The sequence below is a fragment of the Meles meles genome, chromosome 2 (assembly GCF_922984935.1).
Source record: "Meles meles chromosome 2, mMelMel3.1 paternal haplotype, whole genome shotgun sequence".
NCBI classification, from domain to species: Eukaryota; Metazoa; Chordata; class Mammalia; order Carnivora; family Mustelidae; genus Meles; species Meles meles.
The window spans coordinates 146,504,838-146,517,541 of NC_060067.1; the positions used below are offsets into that span (position 1 = coordinate 146,504,838).

The 12,704-nt window shown below is 46.4% G+C and overlaps 1 protein-coding gene across 2 annotated transcripts in view; it reads left to right on the plus strand.

The window, feature by feature from the left end:
- Positions 1-3,053: 3,053 nt before the first annotated feature.
- Positions 3,054-12,704, plus strand: part of NR3C2 (nuclear receptor subfamily 3 group C member 2) — a 344,327-nt gene continuing 334,676 nt past the window's right edge. Inside the window, exons 1-2 of one of the 2 annotated variants that reach the window (XM_045993274.1) lie at positions 3,054-3,179; positions 10,670-12,428. In XM_045993274.1, the coding sequence (XP_045849230.1) occupies positions 10,672-12,428 (1,757 nt within the window). In that variant the 5' untranslated portion in view covers positions 3,054-3,179; positions 10,670-10,671. Of the gene's footprint in view, positions 3,180-5,121; positions 5,444-10,669; positions 12,429-12,704 lie in introns of those variants that run through there. The other variant, XM_045993266.1, reaches the window with a different exon arrangement.

The window sequence follows — 12,704 nt, forward strand, 5'->3', positions numbered from 1 at the left end:
AAGATTTAAGACTATTTAACAGCTGCAAATTGTCTCTATTTGGAGATGAAGTTCTTTTTCTGTTATTTTCCTTTCTTAATTTTATTTAAAACATTTTCATCCTTTTGCAAAGAGAAAATATGCTTTCTAAAAGGATAGAAAGAACAAACTGTTGAGACAGCTTAAAAAACAAGCAAATAATGACATTTTTAAGTGTACACTTTTTTAAGGTGATAGGGCTCTTTACAAACAAGCATTGGCACAGAGTATTCCAAACAACTAGAAAACCCTGCATCCCCATCTTTGATGGAATCTCTCAGGGGCATCACTTATGGGGTGATTCCAAGCAAAATGTCACCTTCTCTTTAGATGAGGGAGCCACAGACCTTATCCTGGAGCTGTTCTCCCTTAGGGTAGCACAGGACCACTTCTTGTCTTACAGATGGCACAACAAAATAAAGAGAAGAGGAAAACTTACTTGTTCAAATGTTTGGGCAAATAGCTAAATACTTAGATATCCCCAAAGATTTGACTATTAGTAATTACAGGATCCCCAATACCCTTTCCAAAGGATAAGAGAAGCTGCTATATATGGGTATATGCTACTCCCTACCTCCAACTATTTTGGTGTGAAAAAGTTTCAAAAGAATACTTATATATGCTTAAAAACTCAACCTTAGTTTTACAATATCAAAAGGTTTTTAAGGCAGGGAAGATAAAAATTTGAGAATGGACAAGAAAAAACAGAAAGAAATCTTTGCATCATCTTTGCACCTGTCTGATCCTTGACAAGTTGTCTGTAATGGAAATTATTGGTTAAAATCATGGTAGAGTTTTAGGTAAAGAATGTTTATGGTAAATCATTTTTAAAGGGGGAAAGATAATCAATACCTAATTTACTAATTTTGTAAACAGAATTTACACAATATAGGTTTCCTTAAATAAGAGTTTTTTCTAACATTTCATTTTGAAAAATTTCAAGTATTACAAAAGTTGAGAAAATTTTACAGCAAACACCTGTATACCCACCAACTAGGTTCTACTGTTAATACTATACTTCAATATACACATGCTTCATCACATATCTACGCATTCTTCTGTGTATTTTATCAACCCACTAGTGTCAATCCATCTTATTTTTGATGCATTTCAAGATCCAGTTTTTGCTGTCAGGACACTTGTAATTAATTATTAATATGTTCATTTTGAAAATATATTATTTATTTTTTTCTTGATTTCGCTTAAAACATAATACCTTAAGAACTTCACATTACCTACAAATAAGGGAACTGAGGCAAAAGGTTGTTTTATTAGGGGCCAAAATGCCACCCTCGGCCATCTAAGAACTGAGTAGTGCCAACGCTGTGTGGGTAATGGACGCAAAGGGAAGCTCGATGTTCCGACAGTGGGAATGTGATTGAAGAAAGGCAGTGATTGTTTCAACAGGGCAGCTCCGAGTTTAACAGGGTTTTGTGTGGGAAGAGATTAGCAACTTTCACAGCTATTTAGGAAAAAAAATGGGAAGGAACTCTGAAAAGGGCCGGGCGGGGCAGTTAGAATGGTGGTCAATAGATCCGGTACGAAAAGAAGGGCTAAACTGGAAAGGGGGTGTGTGTGTGGGGGGGGGGTGCCGTTAGTTCGCGGGGTTTAAAAAACTGAATCCATAGAGCTAGGAAGCGTGTAAGGGGTAGTGACTCTCCCCCCAATATATTTCAACAAGGTTAAGTGTAACGGTGCGGTGGAAGAGTCTGGCTGAACGTATATCTCACACACGTGAGTGAACGTGAACCCGCGCGCGCGCACACACACACACACTCACACACATCCCCTGATGGGGGTAATCTGTGTGGCAGAGAGTGGCGGACGTGAGACTTCGGGGAGGCTCCGGAGCCCGGATTCGGTAGACAGCTCCGCAGGGCAGAGGGAGCGGGAGAATCCCGGGATCGCGGGTCACAGCTTCATCTTCTGCCCCTCGCGGTGCGCCAGCCTTCACGGCTCAGTCGCCCCCCTTTCACTTTCGCGTCTGCGTAGGTGTCTGCCCCGGCTGGAGCGAGGGCGCGGGGGCGCGCGGGGCGGCGCGGGGGCGCGCAGCGCTCGCCGAGCTTGGGGGGAGGGGTCCTGGCGCTGTGCCCCTTCCTCAGCTTGCTCCACTGAGGCACCACCGCCTGCATCTCAGCCGCTGTCAGAGCTAGGGGACCTGTCTCGGCCGCCGCTCCTCACCAGTCTCCCCACACGCCCCCACGCGCAGCCACCCGTCCTTCCTCAGCGCCCCCCCACCCCGCTACGGTGGGGGTGGGGCAAAGGCGCCGCAAGCTCGAGAGAGGGGGAGAAGAGCAGCCTCACTGGGTGGGCGGCGAGGGAGCAGGAAAAGAAACTTTTCACTCCCGCCCCCCGCGTGTGGTCCCCAACCCGTGCCCCCTCTCGCCCCCCGCGGGTGGGGACTGCACCTGAGGCCAGGGCGCGAGCTCAGGCCCAGACTTTGGGAGGACGTGGGAAGTGGTGGAGGGAGGGTTACGTGCATCGGGGCTTCGGTTTTTCCCTCCGCCTCTCTGCTGCCAGGGGCCAGGGTGAGAGGGCAACCAGCCACTGGCGTCCCCATCCCGATTTCCCACCAGCCGGTGGCTGGACGCTTTGCAGCCTCCTCCCGCGGCTGAGGGTGTGACCCGGGGAGGGGGCCGCGGCGCCGCGGGCTCCCCCTGCGGCCGCCCCCTCACATACACACAGACACACACGCTCCGCCGCCCGAGCTGTCACCGGCCACCCCAGGCCCGAAGAGGGGGCGCGGAGAGCCGCGCTGCGGGGCTCAGGCGCGGAATCATCCCGCCCTTACTTCCCGGCTTCCAAGGCTGCCGCCGTCAACGCCGGGGAGACCAGCAGCCCCGGGAGAGGGGCCCGCTTGAGGCCGGGCCGCCGCTGCTGGGGGCGAGCGGGCGCCCGCGTCCCCTTCTGTGCTGTTTGGCGCCGCCGCCTCGCCTCCTCCTGCGGGGTAACAACACTACTGGTCTATAGCTCTACCCACCGTCAGTAGGGCGACTGCCGGGATTATCATCCTCTCCATCCTTACCGCCGATCTGCTAATACTGGACTTGCTGGTGGCGGCGGCAGCGGCGGCGGCGGCTGGAGTCTCGCTGCCCTCACCCCCACCCACCCCCTCCACTCCCCGCCCCGCGCCCCAGCTTCCCCACCATGTCCTAGAAAAGGTGAGTGCAGCGACAGTCACTTTGCGCTGACAGCGGCGGGAGAGGGCCCGGGGAGCGCAGAGGGAGCCCCGGGGAAGGCATGGTCCGCGTAGAGGGCGCGAGTGGGCGAACCGAGGTGGGCTGTGGGCACGAGACCAGGTGCCCGCCGGGCCGCCTCCGGGCAGGGGTGCTGGGCGGCAGGCGAGCGATCGCAGCGGCTGTCCCTGAAAAATCTAACCTAGATTTTACAAGAAGCTGAGATCCAGGGCAAGACCGGCCCTCCGTAAAGGAGGTAAAAACTTAGTAAAAGACACACGTCCATTCCTTTAATAATGAATAATTTGTCAGCGCAGGCTGAGCCGCCGCCTCCTCGCCAGCCCCGGCGCTAGCTAGGTCCGGGACTCCCCTCGCTCCTGCCTGCCGCCTGCGCTCGGCCGGGTGCGATCGATGCCAGACTGCTAGCCTTGCCCGGACAGCGCGCGTGACGGCGGGCGCCGCGGGAAAGTTGGGACACTTGGCGGGGACTCCCGGCTGCGGGGTCCCGGGGGCCGCTCTGCGCAGGGGACTACTGAGCACCGAAGTCGCCCCCGCCGCCAGGGATTTCCCCTACCTGGAGCGGCGGCGAATTCGAGTCTTCCTGGGTTCGGGGTCTGGAATCCCGAAGCTCAATTACTGTAAAGAGAGGAGGGGGCCTTTGGGCACAGACAGGGTGAAACCCCCCGCCCTCCGACTTTGTCGGGTGCGAAGCAAGGGTGAGGCGGGAGGCTGCACAGCTGCCACCACCGGGCTGCGGGTCGCCAAGGGCTGGGGGACCAGATTTAGGTGTGTACGTCACTGGTGCTGACTCCGGGCCAGCCGGGAGACCGAAACGGAGCCTCAAACGCGGAGCCTCAAAGTCCTTAGAAATCAAAGTTAAGAAGCCTTTCCTTTTGCTTAGTAACTACAGCGTTTGGGTGGGCGAGAGGAGAGTCGAGTAGGGGGCGGTTGGAGTGTCTTGCAGACACTCGATCCTTAGAAAACACTTTGATTCCTTTCCCCTCCTGTGTATTTCTCCCAATTATGGGCACTCCCTCCCACCCATCATAAAGAAGTGAATATCCTCGATGGTAAGCTTTCAAATTGAGCTAGTGGAAAAATCCAATACTAAACAAATAAATGCACCAACAAAATCATAAAAGAGAGCAGCAGCTCTTGACCCTGGTACTTTTTTTTTTTTTTTTTTGATGGTGGGGGGTGGGTGGGAGGCTGCGTTTAAAGGGCTTTGGCTGCACTGTTAAAACAAGGAAATTCAAATCGAGTGGGAACGTGATCCTCTCTCTCGCTGGCAGCGACGCTGCGGCTGCTCTGCTGAGAGGTAACTAGCAAGACGGAGGAAAGGGGCGGGGAGAGGAACCTCGGGGGTCGGGTAAAGCCCACTAGGAGTCCTCCCCTGCGCGCGGACGCTGTGGGCGGTGCCTGGGCCAGGGCTGCCGCTCACCTGGCGCTGCAGGTGGAGAGTATGAGGGACAACACCTTGACTGGATCTCGGAAAAACCGACTTCTTCCGCGTCACCACACTTTTCACCTCTTTCCAAATAGCCTGAGGTCGGCAGGAGAATAGTCAGGTGGGCGCGAGCAAGTTTGGGGCAGTCAAGAGAGAGGGGCGGGGGGCAGCGTGTGGAGAGTGTCTAGTGCCCTGTGTCGTAGCTGCTGCCTGGCACCCCAAGCGTCCGCCGTGGCTGCGGCTTTAAGGGAGCTGCCGAGTCTAGGCTGTGTCGCAGCAACTTTGTATCAGTCATGTCGCCCTCCTGGTGACTGACAGCCGCGATTGTCCAATGAGAAGCCAGCCTGACCTGTGCAGCGTGGAGCCTTGCTTCCCTCCGGGCCAATAGGAAGGGCTCAGGGGGGCGGGATAGCAACCTGAACTTTATCTGGACATGTGACCACCCCGGCCCTGGAGCTGGCCCACTCCCCCTCCGGGCTTTCGCCCGCCCTCTCTCGCTCTCTCCCTTCCCACTTCGCCCGCCCTGGCCCTAGCCCTGGCCCTGCCCCCTCCTCTCCGCCCCTCAGCGCCCGGGGTGTCATTGGACCGGGGAGACGCAAGCCAACTTCAGGCTGCTCGGAGGAAGCCCGTGCAGTCACCTGGGTGCAAGAGCATTGCTGCCTTGGGCTCTCTCGCTGCGGGGAGAGCGGCACTCGCTGGCCTGGATGTGGTTGGATTTAGGGGGGCTCCGCAGCAGGGGTGTCGTGGCGTTGGCGAGCGCTGCAACAGGTAGACGCCGAGAGACGGACCCCGGCCGAGGCAGGTGTGTAGGGGTGCGCCGCGGGGCGCCGCTTGCCGGACTCGGCTTGCGGCCGCGGCGCGGGAGCGTGCACTTTGCAGGGAGAAGTGGCTGCGTAATCCGGAGGCACAGTCTGTATGGTGCTGTGTGCTTGTTGTTTTGTTTTGGTTTTCCACTTTTTACCCCCTTTGGCCGCCAGAGGACTATTTTGGGAAAGTTTGGCCACTTTGGATAAATGCCCTCTAACGAGCAGCTTTCAACCGCCTTTGGCAGTGGGAGGTCTACCTCCCTTCCTCTCCCCAAGGATGAATTTCGGATCGTTTTCCTTCTACATTTTTTAAAGGACGTTTGAATAATATTTCTTAACTCTATCAATTGCGGAAGCACCCAAATCTTAGCTGGAGGTGTAGCGGAAAAGGGCAGTTGAAGGAGATACAGATCCTGATGTAGCCTGTATGAAGAGGGCTCTGGAAATTCGTGCATTTCCCGTCCCCTAGTATTTATAAAACTCTGGAGAGAGGCTAAGGCTTTCTGTGGCATCAGTTGGAATTCCAAAGGCAGGAGAGAAAGGATGAAGCTTTTTTTGGTGTCATCCGTACCCTACTATACTGAATTTAGGTGCATGGCTTTTCCTACTGAATTTTAAAAGACTAGGTTTAAATCAGAATGGTTTATGGCACCATCAGTTTTAACTGTTTATTATAACCTAGAAGTTAGAAAAACTTTTGTTCGATAACAGACCGGTTTTTGAAAGCGGTGAATTTCTAATGCACTTAAATCACTTTTTAACGTTTGTGTGGCCATTTCTATAGGTGCTGTTATTGATGGTATTTACAAAGTAATGTTAACAGCATTCTCCATCTGTGAAGTTATGTGAAGTTTTAATTTTATGTTTGAGCTCAAGGCACACTAGCATTGAAATACCTGAGGATAGAAGTTTTAAAAAAATAAATAAAGGGGAGCTTTTTCCTTTAAGGGAGACGTAGTTTGGCTTGGGGATTTTGGAAGGATCAGGTGGCTCAGTGAATTAGGTGAGTGAATAGAAATCAGGTGTGCTCAGTTCTAACTGGTTCTCCTGCTCTCTTAGGTGACCTTGGGCAGGTTTCTATCATTTACCTCATGTATAAAAGAGGATAACATAATAATAGTTCTGTAGTATGTATGACAGAAAAATAGTCACATACAACAAACTTTCATAGCGATACAACCATTGAAAATTGTGAAATTGTTAAGGTTCTGTCTTTAAGATTTCCTATTACAGTGAAGTAACTATAGAAAATGATATGTTTTAAGTGGGACTATGTTTTGGGGATATTAAAAGTGAAAGTGTTTTCTGACAAAATACAAATTCACAAGAATCTTTGTTAATATTCCTGAAAAAAAAAAAAAAAAACTATTTCCTTAGGAAAAACGCAATTTAACATAGACTGTAAAACATAAAATTTTAAAGTCAGGTTTTTCCTTTGCAAAAATAGTGCTTAAGAGCGTATGAATGGCTTAAGGTAGAACTTTCATTAGCGCTTTTCCTTACTTCTGTGAAATTTCCTTTATGTTTTGAGGGAGGCCATTTGCATGAAAAATGAAGGCACATAATGGTTTTTGTCTTTGTCCCAGGAGAGCCTCTGTTATAGTTTCTGCTGAAAGGGAGACAAGTTTGATTTTATATAAGCATCATCTACTTTAGTAACAAAAACTTTCCCTTTACCCACTGGGTATTAAGTTCTACGAGGAGTATAATCATCAACTAGTATTTTCAGTATTTATTAATAAGTTAAGGTTAACTGAAATTCTGCTTAAGCCATGGTTATTACGCCACTTCCAAAAAGACAACCTGGCTTTTTCCTGGACTACATAGGAAATGAATGCCTAACCTAATCTATTTGTTTACAGAGAAGACTGATTAAAATAATGGGAACTCAGCATAAAATATTTTTAATGCTCCTAAGTTTTTAAGAACTCTGATCTTTAAAAATGTTTGCATTGGAAGCCATGCAGATGCTAGAAGTCCTCTATTCTTTTGTGCCTGACATTTGCCAATCTTTATTTTCTTTGTTGAGAGATGCATATAAAGTTGGTAGATGAAGACAATACTTTACACAGAACTAATTTAGATTTTAGCAAAGCCTTTTGCAAATTCTTTAATGATAGCCCTGTCAATAACGTGGTGAAATGCAGCCTGTTTTATGTTATTGTTAAGAGTTCGAGGTTAGCCAAATAGGACTTGGAAAGTTGTGATCAGCTGCTTGATGTTAGTGATAAGATGCTTCCTTGTAGAGTGCTTTAAGATTATACTTACCTGCTCTCTTCCATGTAGATTCCCTTCGAATCTTCATGTACCCTCACAAGTCTGAGATTTGGCTCCTACTTTAGAGCAGAGTGATGAAAGTCATCCCTTAGAATATTAGTAGGTGTTGTAGAAAAAAGAAGCAGTGGCCAAGTTATTTAGAGGACGCTGGAATAAAAAGGAAACAGGTTTCTGCACTGTAAAACTTCTCGAGTTCAGCATGCAGGTTTACACTGTGAAACTTAAAAGCAGTACCTGATCATCCTTTCCAAGAGAATGTTTGGAAAATGGATTTTTGGAGAGGGATCTGGAGATAGGATTCTCCTTTCAGACTGTTGCTTCAGGTTGAGGTGGGGTGGGGGAAGTGGAGATGAGGAAGGAAGCTGTAGGTGGAAGGTGTGGAGGCTGGAGACTTTGGAAGCCTTTGGCAAGAGTCCCCGGGCAAGGGTGATCTGCTGGGATTAAGGTAGAGAGTGGTGCAGTTCACGGAGAAAGGGAATGTGGGTTTATGGACAGGGCTCAAGGCAGGAGGTGGGGAGGGGGTGATACACAATAGATGTTCAGTTTTGAAGATGAATGGACATGTTTCTTCTGCTGTTTAATGAATTTGGACCTGAAACATCTATACCTTAGATGTGTATCTATTCAAGTTTAGTATGGGAAGCTCAGAGTATTCTTAGGTAGAAGTAGAAGCACAGAATATTATGGTTACAGGTAAATGGTTTTTCAGTGTAGTAGAAGAGGTCAGTATTAGCAGTTTAAGTCCCATTTCATGACGTGTGTGTGTGTGTGTGTGTGTGTGTGTATTTCAACTTATTTTTTATCCACACTAAATTTTTTGGCTAGAATTATCAGATAAACACCTCAACTGTTGTAATTTCTTTTCCCCTGCTTTGTGATTGACTTGTGATTAGGAATTTATAGAATAATGTTCTTTAAATAAAAGGTTATATGCTAGATTTTAGTGTTCAAAAATTGAGTATTATAAGAGTTAACATATTTTAATTTGTATTGGGTTATCTCCTTGGGATGCAGTGGTGAAATTGACAAAGTTTCTGCCTCCTGAGTACTCAAAATGTAGTGTAGAATACAATGAAGTAAGAGATAATTACAATATTGAGAAAATTTAGGCATTACATGTCATTATAGAGCCTTGTGATATCTATTGCCAGTGTATTTTAGTAGAGCCGTTCTGTTATTTTTCTATGTTAATATAAGTTCTGTAGCAGAAGGACTTCCTAGTCTCTTTTCCTGAGGGGAGGCTAGGGAAGATGGGGGTAGTGAGTGGCCAAGGGGGAAAAGGATGAGAGGCCTAAAGTAATATTGGCGTACAGGACTGCAGAAACTGCATCAGACTTTTATTTGGGTCATGGATTGTTGACACACCTGAAAGGATTTGAAAAATGCGTACATAATGATATTAGCAGTTTTGTATATCATAATGTAAAAATGACATTTTTACAAAGAATGCATTAATTTTCTTTAAGATATGTTTCTTTAGAGTGGTGATTCTCAAAGCAGGGGGCATTTGGCAATGTCTGAAGACATTTTGGTTGTCACAGCCGGATATGGGGAGTACTGCTTGCATCTAGTGGATAGGTGTCAGGGATATTGCTAAACATCTTACAATGCATAGGACAGACCTTCACCACAAAGAGTTATCAGGCCCAAAATGTCAGTAGTGCCAAGGCAGAGATACCCTGGTGTAGAGAGAGACCTGGGATCAAATTCCACCTCTGCCACGTAGCTATTGGCCTGTGCCTCGGTTTCCCCAACATATCATTTGGATAATACTTAAATGAATCCTATAGGGTTATTAGGGTAAATAAGAGGCTTATAATGTGGCATTGAATTACATAGTGTGTAGGATTATGTAAATATAACCTATTATAATTATTTTGTCTATGAAATAAATTTACATAGAGAGCCAATGCATATGGTTGTGTATCTAAGAAAAAACCTGTGGGCTCCCTGAGGATAAGGACTGTGCCTGTTTTGTTTATCACTATAGATTCAGTGACTGGTTGTAGGCCCAGGATGTAGCACACACTTGGTAAATATTTGTTGAATGAATGAACACATAAATTGTCAGGACTCATCTCAGACTTCCTCCATTTATTGTTGAAAAGAGAACTGTCTCTGCTGGAAATCTTTATAGCGGAGGTACCACTAAGTAAGGATCCATGTCAAAGTTCCTGCCAGCATCGAAATGCGGAGAATCTAGTGCTGACATTCCCGAGTTGTTATACTGCCTCTCTATGGAGCTATGGACCATCATAATTAATCAGGATACATAAATCTTTATCTTTCAGTACTGACATTATGTTATCCGCATCACTAATCCATTTTAAGAAAATCTTATTTTTTAAATAAATCTTAAGTTATTTTTCCTGTGGTAATTCACTTGATAACTTTAATTTCATATTGAGAAAAGGTAACATTGGTTGTATTTCTGTATCGTTTTTAATAAAGCCATGTGTTAGATATGGAAAACAGCTTTCATATGCTTGAAAAACTCCAAAGGTTTTGGAGTCAGAAGATTTAGTTTAAACCCAACTACATTACATATCACTTCTTTGACCTTGGGTAAGTCACCCATATCACTAAGCCCTTCCTTTCCTCCTTGCCTGCCTCATCAGTCCCCAGGATTACTCTGAATATTAAATAAGTTAATATTTGTAGATATTTTGTTCAAATCTAAAGGCTGTATAATAGCAACATGTTACTTTTATTTAGATGCAAAATAATTTTATGTGATTGCTGCTTATAGTCTAGCTTTTGGACAAGTCATAGAACTGTTAATAAGAGTACCAAAAAGGTAACAATTTTAATATAACTAGAAGTGTTGCTTATGATAAGTAGAATATGTACATATAGCTTAGTAAATGGAATTTTGGAATGTCTTCTAGAGTAATATTGCTATAAATGACTCTAATTCAATTTTTTAATATAAATTTATTTGTTAGCTATGGAGACCAAAGGCTACCACAGTCTCCCTGAAGGTCTAGATATGGAAAGACGGTGGGGTCAAGTTTCTCAGGCTGTGGAACATTCTTCCCTGGGACCTCCAGAGAGGACCGATGAGAATAACTACATGGAGATTGTCAACGTAAGCTGTGTTTCCGGTGCTATTCCAAACAACAGTACTCAAGGAAGCAGCAAAGAAAAACATGAACTACTCCCTTGCCTTCAGCAAGACAATAATCGGTCTGGGATTTTAACATCTGATATTAAAACTGAGCTGGAGTCTAAGGAACTTTCAGCAACTGTGGCTGAGTCCATGGGTTTATACATGGATTCCGTAAGAGATGCCGACTATACCTATGATCAGCAGAACCAACAAGGAAGCATGAGTCCAGCAAAGATTTATCAAAATGTTGAACAGCTGGTGAAATTTTACAAAGAAAATGGCCATCATTCTTCCACTCTAGGCAGTGTGAACAGGCCCTTGAGATCCTTCATGCCTGACTCTGGGAGCTCTGTGAATGGTGGGGTCATGCGTGCCATTGTTAAAAGCCCTATCATGTGTCATGAGAAGAGCCCGTCTGTTTGCAGCCCTCTGAACATGACCTCTTCAGTCTGCAGCCCTGCTGGAATCAGCTCTGTGTCCTCCACCTCTGCCAGCTTTGGCAGTTTCACAGTGCACAGTCCTATCACCCAGGGGACTCCTTTGACATGCTCCCCTAATGTTGAAAATCGAGGCTCCAGGTCGCACAGCCCAGCACACGCCAGCAATGTGGGCTCTCCTCTCTCAAGTCCATTAAGTAGCATGAAATCCCCAATATCCAGCCCTCCGAGTCATTGCAGCGTAAAATCTCCGGTCTCCAGTCCTAATAATGTCACTCTGCGATCCTCTGTGTCTAGCCCTGCAAACATCAACAACTCAAGGTGCTCTGTTTCCAGCCCTTCCAACACAAATAACAGATCCACGCTTTCCAGTCCAACTGCTAGCACCGTGGGATCTACCTGTAGCCCGGTAAACAATGCCTTCAGCTATGCTGCTTCTGGTGCCCCAGCTGGATCCAGTGCAGCCCGGGATGTGGCTCCTAGTCCTGACACACAGGAGAAAGGTGCTCAAGAGGGCCCTTTTCCTAAGAGTGAGGAAGTCGAGAATGCCATCTCCAATGGTGTGGCTGGCCAACTTAGCATTGTCCAGTACATAAAACCGGAGCCGGATGGAGCTTTTAGCACCTCATGTCTGGGAGGAAATAGCAAAATAAATTCTGATTCACCGTTCTCAGTACCAATAAAACAAGAGTCAACCAAGCATTCATGTTCAGGCACGTCTTTTAAAGGGAATCCAACGGTAAACCCATTTCCGTTTATGGATGGCTCATATTTTTCCTTTATGGATGATAAAGACTATTATTCTCTATCAGGAATCTTAGGACCACCTGTGCCCGGCTTTGATGGTAACTGTGAAGGCAGCGGATTCCCAATGGGTATTAAACAGGAACCAGATGATGGGAGCTATTATCCAGAGGCCAGCATCCCTTCATCTGCTATTGTTGGTGTGAATTCAGGTGGACAGTCCTTTCACTACAGGATTGGTGCTCAAGGTACAATATCTTTATCACGATCAGCTAGAGACCAATCTTTCCAACACCTGAGTTCCTTTCCTCCTGTTAATACGTTAGTGGAGTCATGGAAATCACATGGTGACCTGTCATCTAGAAGAAGTGATGGATATCCAGTTCTAGAATACATTCCAGAAAATGTAACAAGGTAAGTTGGTTTTTTTCCTCCTTTTTTGAAAATTCAGTATTCACAGTTGATAAATTTAAACATGTTTCAGCTTACTGTTTTATTTTTGTTTTCCACATGGTCATTTGGTGCTCCCTCTTCCCTTGTTTGTATAGTATCACTGCTTTTTTGAAGTAGAGAAATAAAAAATTCTTAAAATCTTTTAGAAAATATTTGTGTTGATTGTGAAGGAGTGTCTATGGGTATCCCCTCCCCCTTTCCACATTGCCTGCCGTAGGTATTTGGGAAAAGTTTATT